This window comes from Pristis pectinata, chromosome 8 (assembly GCF_009764475.1).
Source record: "Pristis pectinata isolate sPriPec2 chromosome 8, sPriPec2.1.pri, whole genome shotgun sequence".
In the NCBI taxonomy this organism is placed as follows: domain Eukaryota; kingdom Metazoa; phylum Chordata; class Chondrichthyes; order Rhinopristiformes; family Pristidae; genus Pristis; species Pristis pectinata.
The window spans coordinates 26,411,450-26,435,578 of NC_067412.1; the positions used below are offsets into that span (position 1 = coordinate 26,411,450).

Consider the following 24,129-nt stretch of genomic DNA (forward strand, 5'->3'; position numbering starts at 1 on the left):
CTGATCCCACATGATAACTCCCGCCTATCTTTTGTCCTGATTTCTTTGATTAATAATTACATTTGCTGGATTCAGTGCAATTATGTAATATTCATGAAATTCCTTTGGTACAGTTTGTAGTTCAATGGCTACTTTGGTAAAATCATATATTGCCTACAATTCCTGAAGCGATTCTCTAAATTGCATTACAGCCAATGATGAAGAGTTTCAAAAGAACTATTAATCAGAGCATAAAATGAGTTTAAAGGTGATAAACTGAAGCAATCAATGCATTAGGATACTTATCCCACAAACTGAAGATTTTCCATTTAATTCAGTACTGAAGCTCGCCAGTTGTGTAACAGCCTATAATTCAATTCTAACCTAATCATACTATATGACCTTCAGAATTCAAGCAACGAAAAGAAGTGGCAAGTCAGATGCATATGTCTCATAATATTGTATGCCTGCTATTTTAATCTGATCCAATTTTGTAATCACAGTTTTAATGAGTGGAGGATGCTGCCCAGTTTGAGGAAACACAAGAGACTGCAGATGCTGGAATCTGGAGCAAAAAAAAACTGCTGGAGGAACTCAGTGGGTCAAGCAGTATCTGTGTGCATCAGGACTGAGAATGGAGAGGGAAGATAGCCAGTATAAAGAGGAGAGAGGGAGACAGAGGCAGGTAGGTAATAGGTGGAAGCAGACAAGGGGGGAAAAAAAGGCAGATGGAGCCAGATGAGGGAAGGGGAGGGTGAAGGTGGAGATAGAGGCAGGTGGCTGATAAGCTAGGAATTTTATGAGTAAGGAAGGTGATAGTGGGAACCATTAAAGGAGAGATGAAGGGCAGATGGAACCAGGTGGAGCAGGGGATCTGGTGGGTGAAGTGTGTAGATAGTATGTGGATCAAGGGGAATGAAAGTGAGTGATGGGGGCTGGAGGGGTGGTTTGGGAAAGGGAACACAAATGGGAGGAACAAAGGTGGATAAGGATGCAGATTCATTTAGCTTTTGTTTGTGGGATCTTATTGTACATTCATTAGTTGCCATGTTTGCCTACAACGTGACAGTGACTACACTGCAAAAATAAAGTGAAACAGAGCTTGACCCCATATGTTCCTCATACTTTGATGTCACCACCAGCTCTTATTCATCTATGTTTTATAGATCTTCCAGTGCATTCCCTTGTAATTTACTATTAAATTCTCCTGGCAGACTTACAGCTGATCAAACATGTATAGATTTGAGTCTCTTTTTGCAATGTGACCGGAAAAACAGAAATGTCTACACCATGCATTGAGAAGTAAAAAGATAGGAGTGGCTTATAAAGCAGTGATAAATTAGAGGGGTTTCTACAACATCCCATAGTTACTACAACTTACTAACATTCTGGTTATTTGCTCTATAATTTCTACAAACTTCTCTTCCATTCCCATTTTCACAAATCACTTCTATTTGTGACGTTTTTCATGCATGCTTGCTCACATCTTCTGTAAGGGGGGGGGTGCTTTAGAATTATGCAGTTTGGGACTCTTACCAAGCTAGTGGAAAAAACAATTTTATTGAAGATGGTACATACAGATATACTGATAAGACAGAGTTCAATAGAAGTAAAAGGCTTTGAGGTAAAAGATCAGCTATGATCTTACTAAGTGGCAGAGTAAGCATGAGGGACTGAAGCTCCTGCTTCCGTACCTTATGTTCTTATCACATAAAAGAAGCCTTTTTATTTCAATTTGATCAAATTTAATCTTTAAGAGGAATGAAAGCATAGAAGTTGAAAATACTTCAAAAACAACTGTGGATAATATGTCTGCACCCTAGTATGCAACATATGAAGAAACACTCAATGTGTTAAATGGTAAGATAATATTCCAGTTGCCCAGAGATATGGGAAAAAGGAAAAAGATAAAGAATTACAATTAATATGGATAACAAATGTTGCACTCCAGCCACAAATACCGAACAGTTGAATTCTATTGTTCCAAGGTGAATTTATTCAGCTTGGTTCAATTGATAGCACATTTGTTCCCAGGCTAAAAGATTTCAGATTTAAATCTCACTTCAGAAATTTAGATCACAATCCACAGAGCTGAGGCTCAGTTGGTAGCGTTTTTTAAACTCTAAGTCAGATGGTTGTGGTTTAAATCCTACTCTAGAGATGAAGAAAAAAATCTAGGTTAATACTCCAGTGTAGGATTGAGTTCTGTATGGTTAGAGGTGCTATCTTTCACATGAGGCATTGAATTGAGATGGTCTGTCTGTCCTCACAAGAGGACAAAAAAACACATTATACTATTTTGAAGTAGAGCGTGATTTATCCCCGGTATTGCAGCCAATATTTATCCCTCAATTAACATTACAAAACCAGATTATCTGACTGTTGTCACAGTGCTCTTTGCTTGGGGATTGGTGTGTGCAAATTGGTAGCTGTGCTTCCAATATTACAATAGCAACTACATTTCAAAAGTACTTCATTGACGCAAGGTCATGAAAGTACAATAGCAGTGTAAGACTTTCTTTTTGATTCTGAAAGGAATGGGGGAGTACTACATTCATGGGGATCATGTTAGCCATGGTTTTTGTTCTGGGTCCTGTGTCTGCCTGACGTTCTAACTTACAAAATTCTCTGGACACATGGAGTAGCATCCATCAATGTACACTCCTATCCTTGACTAACAATTGCAAACTCCAGCTCATGATTGCCACCCCCCAAATGATGAATCCATCCATACCTGATTTATTTTATGCCTCCAAAATAAGAATGAAATTTTCCAGTGAAGTTCCATAGATTCATAGTTTATTACAGCACAGAAACATGTGCTTTGGTCCAACTTGTCCATGCTGGGCAAGATGCCTACGTAAGCTAATCCCATTAGTCTCTAAAGCTTTCCTATCCATGTACCTGTCCAAACATTTTTGAAATGTTGTAATTGTGCCTGCCTCTACCACCTCCTCTGCCAACTCATTCCATGTACCCACCATCCTCTGTGTGAAAAGCTTGTCCCTCAGATCCCCTTTAAATCTTTCCCTTCTCATTTTAAACCTATGCCCTTTAGTTATAGAATCCCCTGGTGACTGATAGGGGTAGATAGACTGTGACTATCTACCCTATCTGTGTCCTTCATAATTTTATAAATCTCTGTAAGGTCACTCCTTAGCCTCCCTTGCTCCACGGAAAACAGTCCCAGCCTATCCAATCTCTCCTTATAACTCAAGCCCTCCAATTCAGGCAACGTCCTTGTGAATTTTTTCTGCACCTTCTCTGGCTTAATCACATCCTTCCTATAGTGGGGCGACCAGAACTGCACATAATACTCCAAGTGCAGTCTAACAAACATTTTGTACAAATGTAACATCATTCTACTCAATGCCCCATCCGATGAAGGCAAGCATGCCATACACTTTCTACACCATATTGTACACCTGTGCTGCCACTTTCAGGGAACTGAATACATTTACCCCAAGGTCTTTCGGTTCTACAACACTCCCCAGGGTCTAGCCATTGATTGTGTATGTCCTGGCCTAGTTTAACTTTCCAAAATGCATCATTTCGCATGTCTGAGCTAAATTCCATCTGCCATTCCTTTGCCCACTTTCCCAGTTGATCAATATCCTCTGGTAACCTTACACAACCTTCATCACTGTCCACTATACCACCAATGTTGGTGTCATCTGCAAACTTACTAATCACATCTAACTGATGGTGGGTGGTGTAGCAACTGCTCTTGCAAGCCCTTATCAAATTCTAGGCCAGTATACCTTATGCAAATATTAGGCACAGTGATTAACAGTATTGCCAGGAGGGAAATACAAGTCTGGAAACTGGTTTCTTTCATTTAAAAAATAATTTGATCTTATTCAACTAAGAATGTAGAATTGATGGATATTTTCTTGTTCTAGTTGTGTTCTTTCTTGTAAAAATTTTGTATGATTTATGTTTATGTTTTTCTTGTGATGCTATGTGCCTGTGATGCTGCTGCAAATAAGGTTTTCATTGCACCTGTGCACACATGTACTTGTGCATATGACAATAAACTTGACTTTGACTTTTGACTTTAACTTTGATGTTCTGGAAGATCAAAAGGGTTAAAAGGACTTTCTGTATCAGGACCAACCTTGTAATTCCTGTGAATCCCTTATGAATCTCTTCACTTTTCTTCAGTTCTATTCTAAATGGAACATATCTCATTGTAGGTATTTTTGTAGAAATTTGGATACAAGGATTGTTTACAAGAATGTTCTCTGAACTTTGTGAGCAACAAATACGTTTTTTCAGTAAAATGATCTCAGAGGAAAAAAATGTTTCCATGGTTTTTCTTTCAATGGTTAATATGGTGTTTTTGTTGCAGCTCATCTTGGCAAATGAACTGTTTCTAGAAATAGCAGGCTAGAAACTTCAGTTGGGAAACCAAGCCAGTTACCCTCTTCAGATAAAACTTCAGGTAAAGCAGAGTACCTGATGTCAAATGTGCATCTATCAATAGAATATAAAACAGGGATTAAGTTGATAATCTACATAACATTTATGTGAAGAAAGTAAGTATCTTCTATTGATTATTTAAATGAGATCCTGCTTGAATGGGTACAGATTTGCAGTTCATGGCTAACAAAATATTGAGATCATTCCAGTATTTTAACAATGCTTTTTGTTAAACAAATGTAGGTGGGTTCACAGATTTTTGACATACTAAACAACATCAGATGTTTGAAAGTTAAGAACTGAAATACAGTTAAAGCAGAATCCATTAAAAGTCAGCTTACTTGAAGCCTGTCCCATCTTTCATTTCATTAGCATAAGCCTATATATTCTTGCTTCTTTCTCAGTTTGGTTCTTAAGTGTTGAAGTACCTGATTCACAATCTAGTTCCATTCACAAAACTGCCCATAAATACCACTCATGCAGTAAATCTCTCTTTATGAGTGGATGATATGGGAAGCATAAATGTCAACAGTGTGTTTCTGTTACTGAGCAAGACATCTCAGGTAAGCGGAAGATAATTTAGGTATACAATATAACACTATTATTTGTTAGTATTCATTTGTAGTAATAATTGCACCAAATCTAGACCTCTACTTCCTCCAGTTTGTCCCACTTCACTGACATTTTAACTGAGTCTAAATTTGAAAAAAAAACATGTTCATTTACTGACAAGTTAATTATATCTATGATAAATTCAAGAATCCCGGCATTTCTAAAGAATGGATATCAAAACTTTTTGCCACATCCTTTGTTGGTTTAGTCTTGATGATCAGTTTTTATATAGCAATTTTTCCTTTTAAAGTTATGGATTAAATTCTTATGTACACCTTTTATATGATATCTTCAATGCCACAATCTTTTATTCAATGTGCAGTATAAAGGGGAAAGTTGCTGAGCTGCTTCCAAGTATGAATTGATGGTATCGGAGAGATCTCATTTCTCTTAGTCACAGAATCTACTTGTACTACTCGTGCTGGACTGTAATAATTATATATCCAACAGGCAAATGTAAATACCACTAAGCTGTTCTAAAGGGAAAAAAAATACTTTAGGCTAGACAAAACAATCTACAGTACCCATCAGTAAACATTAATAGAAACAGTTACTGATACTGTTGTTATCCTTCAGAACAATCAAATTTCAGATATCAACAACTCTAGTGGATTTCACTATACTTTCATTCTTAAGTAGCTAAAAGAAAACAAAACTCAATGAGTAGGGTGTTACCAATGGTAAGCAGTTCCATATGTTCAAAAATATTTACTTGTGTACCTTTCTTCCACATACCCCTTGACTTTTTATGGACACCTTTTTGTCACAAACCTTGTATCAAGATATTATACAATAAGTTCTTATATCTGCACTTAAAACAGAAAACTCCCATACAAACACCAGTTTGTTCAAAATGGCCACTGGTTTCTTACAGGAATTTCTAAAATGTTTACATCAACTATTTACTTCCTTGAACATAGAACAGTACAACACAGGAAGAACCCCTTCGGCCTACTCAGTCTCTGTCAAACACGATGCTAACCTAACTAATCCCCCTATCCTGTGTCTGTTTGTGTGTCTTTCTAAATGTCTCTGAAACATTGCTATCATATCTGTTTTTACCACCTCCCCTAGAAGCGTGTTAGAATCATAGAGTTATACAACATGGAAACAGGCCCTACGGCCCAACTGGTCCATGCCAAGATGCCCCTTGCAAGCTAGTCCCATTTGCCAGCTTTTGGCCCATAACCTTCTAACCCTTTCCAATCCATGTACCTGTCCAACTGTCTTTTAAAAGTTATCATACCTGCCTCAACCACTTCCTCTAGCAGCTGATTCCACATAGATACCATCCTTTGTGTTAAAAAGTTGCCCCTCAAGTTCCACTTAAATATTTTCCCTCTCACCTCAGTTCTTGATTCCCCAACTCTGGAAAAAAGACTGAGTGCATTCACCTTATCTATGCCCCTCATGATTTTATACATCTCTGTAAGATCACCTCTCGGTCTTCTGTGCTCTAAGGAATAAAGTCATAGCCTGTCCAACTTCTCCCTATAACTCAGTCCCTCAAGACTTGGCGGCATCCTTACAAATCTTTACTGCATTTTTTCCAGTTTAATAACATCTTTCCTATAGCAGGGCAACCGAAACTGAACACAATACTCCAAGTGCGGCCTCACCAGTGTACAACCGTACAGTGACCTCCAAACTTTTATACTTAATATCCTGACTTATGAAGGCCAGCATACCAGAAACCTTCTTCACCATCCTGGTCTATCTGTGACTCCACTTTCAGGGAACCATGTACGTGTACTCCAAGTTCCCTCTGTTCTACAACACTCCCCAGGGCCCTGCTATTCACTATGAAGGTCTTACCTGGATTTGACTTGCCAAAATGCAACATCTCGCACTTATCTGAATTAAACTCCATTTGCCAATCCTCGGCCCACTTACTCAGCTGATCAAGATCCCCTTATAATTTTTGATAACCTTCTTCACTGTCCACAATACCACCTATTTTAGTGTCATTTGCAAACTTACTAACCATGCCTTGTCCATTCTTATCCAAATTCTTGACATAGATGACATACAACAATGGGCCCAGCACTGACCGCCTGAGGCACACCACTAGTCATGGGCCTCCAGTCTGAGAAACAACCTTCCACCATCACTGTCTGCTTTCTACCATCAGGCCAATTGTGTATCCAATTAGTCAGCTCTCCCTGGATTCCATGCGATCTAACCGTCCAAAGCCGCCTACCATGTGGAACCTTATCAAAGGCCTTACTGAAGTCCATATAAACCAAGTCTACTGCCCTGCCCTCATCAACTTTCTTGAGTTTTTTTGATGAGGTGACCAAGTTCGTAAGGCATCATCTTCCATGCACGAAGCCATGCTGACAACCCCTAATCAACCCCTATATTTCCAGATGCATGTATATCTTACACCTCAGAATCCTCTCCAGTAACTTACCCACCACAGATGTTAGACTTACTGGCCTATAGTTCCCAGGTTTTTCTTTGCCACCCTTCTTAAATAAAGGCACAACATTCACTACCCTCCAGTCTACCAGCACCTCACCCATGGCTAGTGATGATGCAAATATCTCAGCCAGGCCTCCCACAGTTTCTTCACTAGCCTCCTACAGTATTCTTGGACATACCTGGTCAGGCCGTGGAGATTTGTCTACCTTCGTACCTTTTAAGCCATCCAGCACCCCCTCTACTGTTATGCAGACTATCGCCAAGACCCCCCCCCCCCCCATTTATTTTTCCTAGTTCTGAAGTCTTCATGTCTTTCTCCACAGCAAAAACAGAGGAGAACTATTCATTACGGACCTTACCCATCTCCTGTGGTTCCACACAAAGGTGTCCCCTTTGGTCCTTGAGGGGCCCTATTCTCTCTCTAGTTACTCTTTTTCCCCTACTAATAAAATTTCTTTGGATTTTTCTTAATCTTCTCTGCCAAGTTATCTCATGCTCCCTTTTTGCCCTCCTGAATTCCTTCTTGAATACACTCCTGCATCCTTCATACTCCTCCAGGGATTCATTTGATCCCAGATGCCTGTACCTAACCCATGCCTCCTTCTTTTTCCTGGTCAGGGCCTCAATATCCCTCATCATTCAGGGTTCCCTACTCCTTCCAGCCTTGCCCTTCACTCCAACAGGAACGTGCAGACCTTGAGCTCTCACTATCTCACCTATAAAAGCCTCCCACTTGCTTGTGGTCCCTTTACCTGCAACCTACTCCAATCAACCTTTGCAAACTCCTGTCTCATACTCTCAAAATTCACCTTGCCCCAATTTAGAACCTGAACCTGTGGACCAGTCCTGTCCCTTTCCATAATTATTTTAAAACTAATAGAACTATGGTCACTGGTCACAAAGTGCTCCCCCACTATCACCTCAGTCACTTGCCCCCCTCCCCCACCCCATTCAGTCGAGCTTTGCCCTCTCCCTAGTTGCCCAAGGATAGTTTCCTGAACGCACTTAAATTCCACCCCATCTAAGCCTTTAGCAGTATAGCAGTCCCAGTCTATATGCAGAAACTAAAATCCCCTACTATGACAACCCTATTGTTCTTATAACTCTACACAATCTCCCTGCATATTTGTTCTTCTAACTCCCTTTGGGGGCCTCTAGTACAATCCCAACAATGTAATCATCCCCTTCTTGTTTCTCAGCTCCACCTATAAAGCCTCACTAAATGATCCTTCGGTAATCTCATCTCTGACTACTGCTACGACATTCCCCTTAATCAAAAATGCAACTCCTCTCTTTTCTCCACCTCTCTCCCGCCTAAAGTACTTGTACCCCAGAACATTAAGCTGCCAGGTCCTGTCTCTCCCTTAGTGTTCAGGCACCTACCACCCTCTGTTGTAAAAAAAATCTGCCTTGCACATCCTCTTTAAACTTTCCTCACCTTAAACCCATGCCCTCTCGTATTTTACATTCCCACCCTAGGAAAAAGACACTGAATACCTACCCCATCTATGCTTCTCATAATTTTATATACTTCTATCAGGTCATCCCTCAGCTTCCAATGCTCCAGAGAAACAATTCAAATTTGTCCCATCTCTCTTTTTAGCTAATACTTTCCAATCCTGGCGACATCCTGGTGAACCTCTTCTGCACCCTCTCCAAAGCCTCCACATCCTTCCAATAATGTGGCAACCAGAACTGCACATAATATTTTGAATGCAGCCCAGCCAAAGTTGTATACAGCTGTAACATAACTTCTACACTTTTATACTCAATGTCCCAACTCAGTGTTCCAACAGATGGAGGCAAGCATGCCGTACACTTTCTTTATCATCCTATCCAACTTGTGTTGCCACTTTCACAGAGCTATGGACTTGCATCCAAGATCCCTCAGTATATCAATGCTCTGAAGGGTCCTGCCACTACTGTATGCTTTCCTTTTGTATCTGACCTCCCAAAATCACCTCATGCTTGTCTGGATGAAACCCTATCTGCCATTTCTCTGCCCAAATCTCCAACCAATCTATATTCTGCTGTATCCATTGACAACCTTCCTCACTATCTACAACTCCATCAATTTTCATATCATCTGCATACTTGCTGATCAGACCACCTACATTTTCGTCCAAAGCATTAATATAGATTATAAACAGCAAATGTCCCAGCACTGATGCTTGCAGAACACCACCAGTCACAGACATCCAGTCAGAGAAACACTCCTCTATGACCAAGCCAATTTTGTATCCAATTTACCAACTCCCCATGGATCCTATGTGACTTGATCTTCTGGACCAGTCTACCATGAAGGTAGACTGCTAAGTAAAACTTCTGAAAACAAAGATATAGCTGTATTTTTAAATCCATTAATTAGGCTATTTACAATAACTGGTTACAACTATCTACTGAAATGCTTTCTGTCTATGAATAGATTAGAATCATAGTTTCATACAGAACAGGAGGCCATTTGGCCCATTGTGCCCATGGTAGTTCTGCAAACCAGCCATTTAATTTGTCCCAGACCCCTGTTTATTCCCTGTTACTCTGTAAATTTTCTCTTTACAAGCATTTATTCCATTCATTTTTGGAAGATATTACTGAATCTGTTTCCACCATCTAAAGTAAATGCCATAGAGTTATATACTATGGAAACAAGACCTTTGGCCCATCAAATACCCACTTACATTCATCCTGCACTTATCTCCTTTTATTCTCCCTACATTCCTATCACTCTCCCCAGAACCTACCACTCATCTACACACGAGGCAATTTACAGTGGACAATTAACCTAACAACCTGCACATCTTTGGGATATGGGAAAAAAGAGGAGTACCCAGAGGAAACCCATGTAGTTACTGGAAGAACATACACACTCCACACAGACAGCACCAGAGGTCAGAATTAACGTGGTTTGTTGGAGGTGAGGCAGCAGCTCTACTAGCTGTGTCACTGTGCCACCCTAAAAATGCCCGACTATTTTTCTCAAATTGCTCACAGTTCCTCATTATAAACATTGTTATTTATTGCAATTGAACAGAAGTCTTGGCAAACTTCTCTCAAATAGCACTCAACAATAACCTGGGAAAATTAATACTAAAACTTTAAGCTTAGTGGTTGATTTGAGATTGTGTTTGTTTGCTGCTCTTCAATGTTGTTTAACATTGCGATAATCAGTAGCAGAAATGTGCACATGGCAAACTCTTGCTAATCTGAGATATTTAAAAGGGCTTTGTTTAAAACCTGTCACAAATAATTTCATCACATCAATAATGTGCCGCATGTTCCTTTGTACTGACCTCATAAGCTAATGTCTTAGCTAGAAGTGTCTTGCTAAGATTATACAATGCTAGCCTGTATTACCTGTGGATAGTAGGCTTTGCTGAATCACATGTGGGAGAGCTTTCAAGAAAAATTGGTAGTTACTTCTTGTCTGTCTTGCACCATGCTTGATTCTCTTCTTTGACAAAGCTTTTGGCCACCTTTCTTAATGTCTTCTTTTTTGGTTCAGCATCTTCTTCCTCTGACCGCACCTTGGGATATTTTTCTACATTAAACTTGCAATTAAACTAATTTCTTAGGAGATTATACCAATAAAAAAATCATATAGAGAGACTGGGTGAATCAGAAGGTCTTTTCCTGTCTCTTATTATTCTTATGTTCCTAAACCTTTCAAGGAAGGTTCTATCATAGGTATTGAACAGTCATGCAACAAGTCACTGTTTCCAAGTGCAGGAAACACTTCATCAGATTTCAGTCAATGTGTCCTGCCCAGTAATTACCTATGCCCAAAAATATAGGAAAACCTACTTCTTAAGTTTAGGAAACACATGCAAAGCCAGTGGGAAATAGAAATAAATTTGCTGGCTCTTGCCTTCTGCTTTTACCTTTTGTTTGTCTGTTTTATGTTACCTATGCATTAAGATCGATGCTGTTTGCTCACAGCTCAAAAATGTTCATCCCAACCTTTGATAAAACAATGCACTTTATAATATGCCAATGAAAATCTCATGCAATTAATTCTCACAAGACACAGTTCACCATTTATTAACATATTTTTATGTAACATATTGCAATCTTTCTTCTGCTCCAGCATTCACTCTTACAAATTATCAACCAATTAACAGCATAACAGACCCTGGATATTGCTAACCTCACCTATTTGAATTGCACAATGTATTTTAAAACTTAGACAAGAGTCCATACTTAGTTTTCATAATCCTCTCCAAACCACTAACAAGAGTGTCTGCTATTTGCAGAAAAGTACCTTGTGCTTTCAGATCCTCAATGCCCTGAATGTATTTTGGAACCCTCTGCTGGATGAAGTAAAGCAGCTCAATGGAGTTGGACATCCAGAAGAAAATATGTTGCAGGTCTGGAACCAGGTCTGTAATACTGATCAGAGGTTGTGATACTGGATCCTGCCTGGAGTTAGGTAGGAAGAGAAACAGCAGGGCAAAATTCATTAATAAGTAATTTTGTTGCTAACATATAAAAGGCAAACCAGATGACAGTGAAATCTTGAAAGTAATGTTGGAGATCAAATATGTAATGTCTCTTCATCACAATAGTGGACAATTATGCACATTCTTTCAAGAGAATTGGAGAGGCAGGAATCAACATTAAGTACTTCCAGGACCTACTGTGATTTGGTGATGTTGAATCTACAGTGGGAAATTATACCATTCTGTGTTCGGGGCTCAAAATGATCTTCCCTGTTTTGCTGGAGTAACTATTGCTCTGGATCTGGCAGTCAGGTATGCCCTAATTAAATGTCATCTAATCAATAATAAGCCTCTTGTTATCACACGCAGGTACTCCCTCAGAAATCTATGAACTAATGAAGCAGCTAACAAGATTAAAGACTCTAGCTAAATCACTCTCAACAGGGCAATCCCATCTGTCTCATTCTCACCCTTCTTATTTTCCCTGTGGGCCTAGAACTCATTCTCTCTCACCTATCCATCAACTCACCTTTAATTCATTTTGCTACTTAACCACACTAAGGTGTAATTTTACAACAGTCAGTTAACCTACCAACATGTTTTTGGAATGTGGGCAGAAACAGGAATACTTAATGGAAACCTACATTGTCACAGAGAGAACCTGCAAATTCCACACAGTCACTACCCAAGGTCAGGATTGAATCTGAGTCCCCAAAGCTGTGAGGCACATCATTTTGCCATTCTACAGACCCAAGCGCAAGAACTGCCACAGCATCACATTACTTTCTTGCCAGCTAGCTAATTCACCTCAGTTCTGTAGAGATGAACTATAAGAAATGCATAATGTGAATAGAACAGTTTCACACCTAGACTTTTCACTTTGGAAAATATCACCACACTGATCCATCTTATGCAAACTAGGCAAGAGTTTTGATAACCTCTTGGATCCCGAGACTGTCTTTGATTTTTACAGACATGGTCTCTTTAACTGCACAAACACTGAATTACCACAAAAGATTGCGAATCTGATGATGGACACAATCATTTGTTTGGAAAGATGGGGAGTGTTTTGAATGGTTCAGCATGAAGAATGCTGAGTTGAGCTGAACCTCCTTTCTTGAAACTTGTTCCTTGCCTCAGTGAATCCTGTGATGCATTGCCCACAAAGGTCTGCTGGAAGCTTTTGCCCATCTTAGCTAGGGAACAATGATGCCTTGCGGGCCAAGATGCTGCAAGTGTTACCTCTTGCATTAGAGATTATGCATTCCATTTGGTCTGGAAATAAATGGGGCTCAAACCAAAATATAAGGCATTGATAAACAGACAAATGAACTGTCTGAAATAGCAGACGATATCAAAGATTTAAAATGATTCATCTACCTGCAGCTAACTGGCCACAGTGAGGCAGAAATTAGAAGATGATTAACAAATTATGTATAAGTGACAGATACATGCTGTGCTCAAGTTTACAACAGCAACAATGATCCATGTCTACAATATGTGTTATCTCCCCATACTGCTTTTATAGTTCAGAGGTGTGGTCAACTATTGCGTTTCTCAGCAAGAAAGTGAATACTTTCAACCAATGGTGTCTCCAATGAATACTCCACATTCTCCGTGATAAGCATTCCATCAACACAAGTGTCCATCAATTTATTGTGCAACAGGAAGCATACATAGTAGTCAGAGTCAGAACCCACTGGTTCTTTGGACACATTTCCCAAACAGATATCTGGGATGATTGCACCAGTGCCCTGCGCACTTTCATCAATAACTTGTTGCAAAATAGGAGCTGACCCAGTGCAGACCTCAGTTAACATGGATATGCACAATTGAGGTAAGTAGTTGCCTGTATGTGTAATAGAATCGGAATATAGAGACATCTGGCAAAGTATTGTGAGGATGGCTAAATTATGGCCAGGGCCAAGCAACCAATAGAAGAAAATAAGTTGAATGAAGAATTAATAATTAGCAAACTTAACAGCTAATGAACTATAAAAGGACTTCATCAGAAGTGGAATAAACTAAATTTGGTTGGACTCAATAATTGCAATAAAACTTCTTCTAACTACATAATCAGCAGCAGGTATTTTGAAATTAACTGCAGAGTTTCTCTTCCAGAATCTAAAATTTAGAACCTATTTACAATGTCAATGCCAATTCATTGATTACTTTTCAAAATCAAAGAGTTAGAAAATGTAAACATGTGTTTTCTCTACACTTAAACCAGTGAAGTTGATAATGTAAGATTTGAGACAGCAGAGCACAGCAGGCCTCAACTCAAACCAACATTAAAATTGTAGTAAATATGCACCTTTAATACATTAACTTGAATGATAAATAGACATTAGGATTAAATATTGAAAATCCTATTCCACTGAAAATTAAACCTGAATATTTTTAGAAATTTATATAATTACTTTGGGTTGCTTAATGACCCAAGATTTCAGCATCAGATAATTAAAAATGGAACTGTATCTGAAAGTTCAATCCCACTCAGATCAAAAAGTGCCCTAGCCAATAGTTTTTGCTACAACTTAAAATGAGAAATTATATAATTATTGTCTTAAACCAGAGTAATTTTTCAGCATTGGATAAGAGATGAGAGATTGTATACCTGGCATTGGTAAGAATCAGAACAATAATGGGCTAGTGATGGCAGGATGAGTGTCAGATTTCATCCATTTAATTTTATAAACCCAAATGTTGAGTTATATAGAATTTACATAATTTAATATTTTTACAAATACTAAAAATAAAGTTAAAATAAGAAAATACAACTTCACAAAACTTGTGTACAAAGACTCAGTGTTAAAATAAAGAATCATTCTGTGAACGAGTATTTCAAAGAACTTACTGTTCAGAATGTTTTTCAGCCAATTCTTTGGTCTTCCCCTGTGTAAAAATGTATTTCAATTAAATAAGAAAAAGCTGATCTGAATATGTCACAGATTAAGTACTTAGTCATTTATCATTTTAGTTATTTTGCTTTCCTACTTATAATTGCTACACCTATAACTGTAGAAAGAATAGCTTCCACATTAAGCATCTATAAACAGCAAGTAGAACCATTGGTACATAGCTAACCCCCACTATAAAAAGATGGTGTGACATTATTGTACCGTAATAGAGGAGTGACATATTGTTGAAACTACTAAGTTTCTTAAACATAGGCTACATTTCCCCTTTCAAGCCATGAGCCAGCAGCACTACCTGCTGCATCACTGTGCCAGCCAAATGTAAAAGATCCCTTAACTTTGTTTGAAAAGGAGCAGGGTGATTGCCCAGTACCCTGACAGTCATTCACCCTCAGAAATAACAAAATAAAAGCTTATTTGTTCGTGGCATCACATTTGCTGTCTGTGAGACCCTGCTGTAGGGAAACTGACTGCCACATTTCCCCATATGTGGTGACTGCACAGTAAAATAAATTAATTCATTGTGAATTGCTTATAAAATACCAAGAGAACAGTAGTGAGCCATATAAGTCTTTAACTGTTGGTGGATTGGCATGAGGACAGCTTAAAAATAGAGAAATGTAATACAAACCATGCTAAAGTGTATTAAGCATGGTTTAATAAATGTGACCTCTTCCCTCCAACTCTCTTTGTGCAAAAAACCTAATATAAAGACTGCTGAAAACACTCAGCAAGTCAGGCAACAATTGTGAAAAGAGAAGCAGCCTTAATATTTCTGGTCTGAGACCCTTCATCAGTTCTCTTGTCTATGTTTGTGCTTCATGAGAGATAATAACTAAATTCCAAACAATTCACTGTGTGAAGATCTAAAAGATTCCCAAGTTCTTGGAATCTCACCACTCTCCTTTTTTTAAGATGCTCTTGAAGTCTCTCTCTGTGATCAACTTTAGGTCATTCATCCTAATATCTCTATAGGTGAATAGATTCCAAACTCTAAGGATATAAATTCTAGTTGTGATTGAAATATTTAATCCAATAAGGTATTTTGTTAAAGCAAAAATATTATAACTCAAACAATAGTTAACTCAGTACTGACCCATACTATCGCTTGCATTCTATTCACAATCTTCAGAAGGAGCCTCATAAAATCACCTGACTGGAAGGTAGTGGCTGAGTGCTGAACACACAGACAAAGCAGGCAAGCTGGAGTTAGTTTATGATCATCTCCACCAGGTTCAATAAGAGTCAAGATTTTATCAATCAGCACATCTTCAAAGGCCTTTTCATATTCCAGTTGTAGCTTCCTTTTTGAACAGTAATGCTTCTGTTTGCAGATGAGATGGCATTTTTTGCATGTTTGCCGAGTAGTTCTTAATAATGGAGCCACACATTTTGCAAATGGTAATTTTCTGGCTACTCTTATGGCTGGAGAAGCAGTGCAAATGTCTCAGCATGGAAAAAGTTTGATCTGGCAGCTTTCTAGCGGCTAAAGGATCTTTGAAGAGAAAAATATAATGTTGTCCAAATCCAATCAGATCACCATGCCTCAGTTCTGCTGGCCCTTCTACTGGTATGCAGTTCACTACTGTGAAGGCATTTGGGAATGACTCCACTATGATCTGTTCTTCAACATGGCAACTTTGGTTTTTGACCGTTTAATCCTTTTGATTTTGCAATGGAGTGAAAGGATGTCAGGCGATGATAAGCAGATGTTGGGCTTTATTGAAGCTGTTTCTTGTCCTATTATTTGCTTTCACACTCTAGAGGATACACCAAACAATCCTGTAAAAACAAAATCCAGAGGTCACACGTTTCACATTCGCACTGAACAGTTTAAAAGATGAGTTCTAGCGTTACAGACAAGACTACCAATTGATTTGCTGTAAAATATTTTTAATGACCCCAAGGGACAGAAAACTCTTCCAACTATCCAATCATTTTATCAAGGACAAGGATCCAGCTGATGAGCGAAGCCTCCCTTTTATCGAATGTTTTATCAAGTAAATGAATTTAAGTACATTGTGATTGTAATCACTATGCCTGTAACTATAATTCTACACTTAATTTTCCCTTTAAGCCAGATTTTTGAAATTGAAAAGTAGTTGGTGCATCAAAATCTTGGATAAAATGTGAAGATTTTTAACAATATAATCTTGCTGATTCTTTGTGATTGCATTTATGTTGAATATCTTATTGCTTACTAGTGTCTTCTGTGATTCAGATAACTCTCTCGCCTTGAGTCAAAATGTTCAACCCACTCCTGAAACCAGAGCACACTCTAGTGCAGTACCGAGGTTATGTCTTATATGTCTGTCTGATGGGACATCAAAACAAGGCCCTCTGTGCTCTCAGGAAACACAAGAGATTCTGCAGATGCTGGAATCTGGAGCAATACATACAAAATGCTGGAGGAACTCAGCAGGTCTGGCAGATCTGTGGAGGGAAATAAACAGTCAATGTTTCGGGTCAAGACCCTTCATCGGGACTGATGAAGGGTCTCAACCTGAAATGTTGACCGTTTATTTTCCTCCATAGATGCTGCCTGACCTACTGAGTTCCTCCAACATTTTGCATGTGTTGCCCTCTGTGTTCTATCAGGTGAATATAAAAGATCCCATGGCACTACTTCAAAGAAAGCATGGGCAGTAGAGTGGTGCAGCCAGTAGAGTTGCTACCTCACAATTCCAGTGACAGCTGGTTCAATCCTGACCTCTGGTGCAGTCCATGTGGAGTTTGCATGTTCTCACTATGACCACGTGAGCTTCCTCTGAGTGATCTGGTTTACTCCCACATCCCAAAAATGTACGAGTTGTTAGGTTAATTGATCACTGCAAGTTGTCTCTAGTGTGTGAATGAGTGGTAGGATCTTAGGGGAGTTGATGGGAATATGGGAGGATGCATAGGATTAATGTAAATGGTTACTGATGGTTGACGTGAACTCTTTAGGCTGAAGGGTCTATTTCCATGCAGTATGACTTTATGAACCAAAGCAAGACAGTTTTCTATAGTGCCCTGGCCATTACTTATTCCCCATTAGTCATGCCTCAATCAGATTATCTGATCATTAATCATACTGCTCCTTGTGGAGATTGCTGTGTGGAAATTGGCTGCCACATTTCTTATAACAGTGACCACACTTCAGAAGTACTTAGTTGGCTGTAAAGCATTTCGGATATTCTGAAAGAAGCACAAAAAATACCACATAGATGCTAATCATTATTCTCTTAATCATTTCTTTTTCATCCTCTCTCCATTATGGAAGGGACGAAAGCAGACCTAACAGAATCTCAAAGGCTATCAGTGCTTTTGGGCTGTGAGCTGGATTCATGACAGTAATATTGCTAGTTGTGTGTTGCAAATCAATCACTCTTAATATGTGGGTATGTAAAACTGTCTCAGTGTATTTGCACATTGTGTTAATACTATTAAATCCTTGCAATCCATAGAAATACATTAAAAGTTGAGTTAGGTATTATCAATTTTTGTAAGGTATTAACAAATTTTAAAAGTACAGACCTTTACTTGCGGTACCTGATTGTCTATAGATTGTAAAACACTATGATGCTGGAGGAACTCAGCAGGCCAGGCAGCATCCGTGGAGAAAAGCAGGCAGTCAATGTTTCAAGTCAGGACCCTTCTTCAGGACTGAAGATAGGAGAAGGGGAAGCCCAATATATAGGAGGGAAAAGCAGAGCAATGATAAATGGACAAAAGAGGGGAGGGCAGGGTGGGCACAAGGTGGTGATAGGTAGATGCAGGTAAGAGATAGTGATAGGCAGGTGCGGGGGAGGCTGCTTTCCTCCACGGGTCCTGCCTGGCCTGCTGAGTTCCTCCAGCATCAGTGTTTTTCATCTGGATTCCAGTATCTGCAGTCCTTTGTTTCTCTGTCTATAGATTGTGCCAGGATTAGTACTTGTTGTGTTAAATGCCTCTTAGAAAAATACATTACACACCACCAGTCCACTTGTAGACACTGGGAAATGTATCCAGCACTACTCTATGGAATCTGAATTTGGAAATGTTCTGTATTAGAAAAATGATTTTACAATATATTAGCTCAGTAAAGTGAAATAATTATGAAGGTATTTAATTCTCAAGTTCAGTAAGCAACAACCTTAATTTCCAGAGTACAATTTACATTCAAGTGTTCATTCCCAGATAATATTTCAAGCCTTATTTCCAACTACAAAATTCATTCACTCATCGATCCACAAAATTAACACACAGAGAAAAAAATTCCCTTAACTCCTGCAGCTTCTATTTTTAGCAGCTCCCAACATTTGCTGCAAGCATGTCAATTAAGCAAACACACAGCTTACCTTTTCATGACCAAGCAGAAAAATGGGAGTTTTGGCAGGCAATCACTTCTTCTGGCCACTTAACAGAGCATTTAATTTGGCCTTGGAGGGAATGAATCATTGTACCATTGCCCACAACAACCTCAATACAAGTAGAATGAATTAGAAAGTGATATGGAATTACACTTCATATGAAATATTGGCTATTCAGTAATGCATTACTACTCCTTATCCCACTATAGGGTTATGAAACATGAGCAACTCTGTCAATGCCAAGGATTGCTACCCATCCCTAAAAGTCCTTTAAAAGCAAATGGTGAAATATTTTCTTGGAATGCTGCAGTCTTTCTGATAAAGGTACTCCGAGAGTAGTTACAATCTGGAACACACTATCTGTTTGGGTGGTGCAAACAGTTAACTAGGGCTTTCTAAAGGAAGCTTCATAAGCACAAGAAAATAATAAGTACTGATGTGGGGAATGGGACTGATAGGACTGCTCTACTAGGAGCCAACACAGACTTAATTACCTGAATGGCCTCCTTTTGCGCCTTAACACCACGTGTGGGTAGGAGGTTCCAGGATTTAGACCTAGTGACAATGAAGGACTAACTAAATATTCCCAAGTCAGGAACACAATGCAGCTGAGGTTAACCTGCAAATGATGCTGTTCCTATGCACCGGTTGCTCTTTTCCTGATACAGGCTGAAGATTTGTGAATGTGTTAAACATTGAAGTTGATATTAATACTACAAGAGGACACAAATACGCTGGCAGAATGGACAGGCAAGCAGCAGATGAAATTTAATACATAAAACTATGAAGTGATTGTTCATAGAAAGAAAGAACAGGAAATGCAAAAAAAAGGAACAGTGCTAAAATGTGTCATCAATGGAGAGCGAAGCAGAATGATGTTTCTGGCCAAGGATCCTTCATTGGAACTGGAAAAGTGAGAAAACAAGCGTCTTTTAAGTTGCAGAATTGGAGGGGGGGGGGGGGGGGGTGGATGCGGAGAACAAAAGTAATTTGTCTGATAGGCTGCAGACCAAAGATGTCATTAAACAATTACTTTTAAAAATAGGCTCTTGTAACATATCTGTGAAAAACGGGTATTTACCTGAAATAGTTAAACTCAGTATTAAATCCCAAGTGTTGGATTGTGCCTAGTCAGATGATGAGATGCTTTTCCTCAAGTTTACACTGGGCATCATTGAAACAATATAGGAGACAATACGGAGAGTTCAGGGTGGGTGTGTAATGGAGACTTGAAGTGACATGTGACTGGAAGCTCAGTGGCACCCTCGAAGATTGAACAGATGTGTTCTGCAACAGTCACCCAATTTGTGTTTTCTCCCCAACACATGTGGCTATACCTCTACTTCAATGTGTCATGTCTCCATATCTTCACTTCCAACTGCTAATTTTTAAAGTAACTGATATCTTGACACTTGGTCTGCACCTGTCAATAGACATTCCCCTAGTTCTCTCCACCTCCCTCTTTCCACAACTTAAAACACAGTCACTTTTCCCGTTCTGATAAAGCATCCTTGACCAAAATATTGACTCTGTTTTTATCCCCCAATGATGCTGCCTGACCTGCTGAGCACTTCCAACATTCTCAGTTTTTGTTTTGGATTTCCAGCACCTACAGTTTTTTGCTCTAACTTATAAAGCTACTTTTCTCAGTCAAATTTTAAAATATTCTGAAGTAACATTGCATAGAAGTTTTCTTTTTGCTCTTACACTCTGTTGGTTATACCCTTGAAGAAGCAGAAGATGAGGGGCCTGGTAACTGGTGTATGAGTAACCATCACGAATGCTTGTTCTTGCTTCTCTTTATTGGTTCTGCTGCAAAGATTCCCACTTTTGCATTGACTGTTCTTCTTTCCAGACTGCCCAGGCAATGTTGAATAAAGTCTCTGCTGCTCCTCCTCTTGGTTTCCAGTGGCAGCAAGACTTGTCTCACTGATACTACGTCGGAGAGGTGGTAATTTACGTCTGTAGTCAGACATGGTTAAGTCTTTGCCTTTTGCTCGGTTTCTCTGCAGTTTCCGTGCTTGAGCGTTTATATCTGGAAAAGGTTTATAAAATACAAATTCCCTTTTAATAATGTACATTCCATTTGAGCAAATTCTGCATTTCTAATAATTACACTAAGTCCTCATTATCTGCTGACTTATTATCCATGGATCCATATACTAATGAAGTCGGCTGTGAATTACGGAAAGTATTGGTAGACAATGCGCTTGTTTTGACAAGCTGAAACCTACAGCGATGTTGTTATATTTATGGAAGAGTTGACCGCTGTATGTTATTGCAGTCTTAGGGTCATTGCTGGTGGCCTTAGAGGGATCTGTGTTTTTTTGTTACCACAGGGAATCTGTGTCCCTATCCCTTGTGGATAACAAGGACTTGATGTATAGTAGTATTTATTTTTCCACAAAATAAAGAATACTAATACATTAAATTTTCTGCTAAAGATTATGTCAGTAGGTATTATACCTTCCACAGAGGTTAGTAAAAATGTAAGGCTTCGAATGACAGCTGATTCTCATACTATGACCAAGCCTGATACTGTCCTCATCAGCAAACATTCATTGATAGGGGCATTGTGAATGCTAATCCACCACCCCTCACCCCACCAACTACTGTTGTCCAGTTTGATCTAGGAACCTTCTTACCTGCATAGTATCAATGCTCATTGAAAATATCTGAGAACAATGGAAATTCGTTTATTAGTTTATTTTAAGAATGTTTAAAAGAAACTGCATGGAAGCATTACATGAAAAATATTTTTGTATTGAATAATTATTTTGTTATTCTCAAATCTGTTATTAGGCATTCTGTTTTTATTACACAATAACACATAATTTATCTTGAACTCTAGCAACCATGACAAAAACTACATGCTCTCAAGCATTATGGTAACGTCTTCCTACTAGGAGGTAAGAAGTAGAAGAGGACAAGAGGTAATGTTGGAGTATATAGTAATCAAAAGGTGAATTATTGTAGTTATCACTGATCTTTTTTTCCCCAGTTTAAGTAGTGATTACATTGTCTTTGAATCACTAACCACATTTGTTTTAACCAAACAATCCACTTTAGGAAATCACCTATATGAGAGATATGTTGTGGCACTTATATGAATACATTAATATCTTCTCACAATGCTACAAGACACTAGTCAAGTACTTAGAATATACAGCGACTGGATTTGTTTTTAAACAAGAATTTTATATTTTAAATAAATTTATACTTTTTCTTAGTGCTTGACCTTCATACTGGAGCAAGTTAAATCTAATATGCCATCTGGAAAACTCGTGGTGATCTCAACTGAAAATACAATTGGATTATAATGTAAAACCAATGTTGCACTTAATTCCATTAGTTTCCTTATAGACAAATTAGGTTAAAATTAATCAATATCTCCTTCCTTGAGGGTAAACAGTGAACGTAATCTGTCATTCTACAAGCATCTTCTAAGAAAAGTACGGAAATAATCTTAAATAATTATTTGGAATTGGAATATTATTTTACATGTACCAAGATACAGTGAAAAACTTAGTTTTGCAAGCTATCCATACAGATCATTTCAAAACATAAGTACATTGAAGTAGTACAAGGGAAAAGCAATAGCAGAATGTAGAATATAGTGTTACAGTTACAGGGAAAATGCAGTGCAGGTAGACAATAGGATGCAAAGGCCATTGAGGTAGATTGTGAGGTCAAGAGTTCATTTTTAACGTACAGTACGAGGTCTATTCAAGAGTCTTATAACATCGGGATGGAAGCTGTCCTTGAGTGTTTTCAGGCTTTTGTACCTTCTGCCTGATGGAAGGGGGCCAGAAGAGAGAATGACCGGAGTGGGAGGGGTCTCTGATTATGCTGGCTGCTTTTCCGAGGCAGCGAGAGGTGTAGACAGAGTTCATGGAGAAGAGGCTAGTTTTCATGATGGACTGAGCTGTGTCCACAACTCTCTGCAATTTCTTGTGGTCTTGGGTAGAACAATTGCCATGCCAAGCTATGACCCATCCGGATAGGATGCTTTCAATGGTGCATTTATAAAAATTGATGAAAGTCAATGGGGACATGCTGGATTACCTTAGCCTTCTGAGGAAGTAGAGGTGTTGGTGTGCTTTCTTGTGTATAGTGTCTATGTGGTTGGAGCAGGACAAGCTATTGGTGACATTTACACCTTGGAACTTGAAACTCTCAACCATCTCCACCTCAGCACCATTGATACATACAGAGGCATGTGCTCTGCCCCCCCACCCCCCCAGGTCAATGACCAGCTCTTTTGTTTTGCTGACATTGAGGGAAAGGTTGTTGTCCTGACACTATGCCACTAGGCTCTCCATCTCCTTCCTGTACTCCATCTCATTCATGAGATCTGGCCCACTACAGTGATATCATCTGCGTAAATATAGATGGAGTTAGAGCAGAATCTGGTCACACAGACTCACACTCATCCTTGTCATGAGTGTTTAGGGAGTAAAGTAGGGGGCTGCAGGGCACCAGTGTTGAGGATGATCATAGCAGAGGTATTACTGCCGACCCTTACTGATTTACTGATCATGGTCTGTTGGTCAGGAAGTCAAGGATCCAGTTGCAAAGGGAGATGCTGAGTCCTAAGTCTAAGTTTGGAGATGAATTTGTTTGGAATTATGGTACTGAAGGTGGAGCTGTATTCAATAAATAGGAGTGTGACATAGGTGTCTTTGTTATCCAGATGATCCAGAGGTGAGTGTAGGGCCAGTGGACCTATTTTGACGGTAGGGGAATTGCAGTTGGCCAATGTTGTCTGGGAGACTGGAGGTGATGTGTGCCATGACCAGGCTCTTGAAGCACTTCATGATGGTGGATGTCAGAGCCACTGGGCGATAGTCATTAAGGCACGTTACCTTATGTTTCTTTGGCACCAGGTTGATACTGATCTTCTTAAAGCAAGTGGGAACCTCCGATTGGAGTAGGAAGAGGTTAAAAATGTCTGCAAATGCTCCCACTAGTTGATCCGCGCAGGATGCAAGGACATGGCTAGGGACT

General features: G+C 39.1%; 1 protein-coding gene across 1 annotated transcript in view; it reads right to left on the bottom strand.

Annotated features, from left to right (window-relative positions):
• radil (Ras association and DIL domains) overlaps window positions 1-24,129 on the bottom strand; it is a gene marked incomplete at its 5' end in the record, with an annotated part of 74,156 nt that overhangs the window by 38,263 nt on the left and 11,764 nt on the right. Inside the window, 8 exon segments of the mRNA XM_052021314.1 lie at window positions 11,696-11,853; window positions 14,731-14,768; window positions 15,888-16,095; window positions 16,181-16,427; window positions 16,430-16,543; window positions 16,546-16,573; window positions 20,830-20,903; window positions 20,906-21,157. Of these exon segments, the coding sequence (XP_051877274.1) occupies window positions 11,696-11,853; window positions 14,731-14,768; window positions 15,888-16,095; window positions 16,181-16,427; window positions 16,430-16,543; window positions 16,546-16,573; window positions 20,830-20,903; window positions 20,906-21,157 (1,119 nt within the window).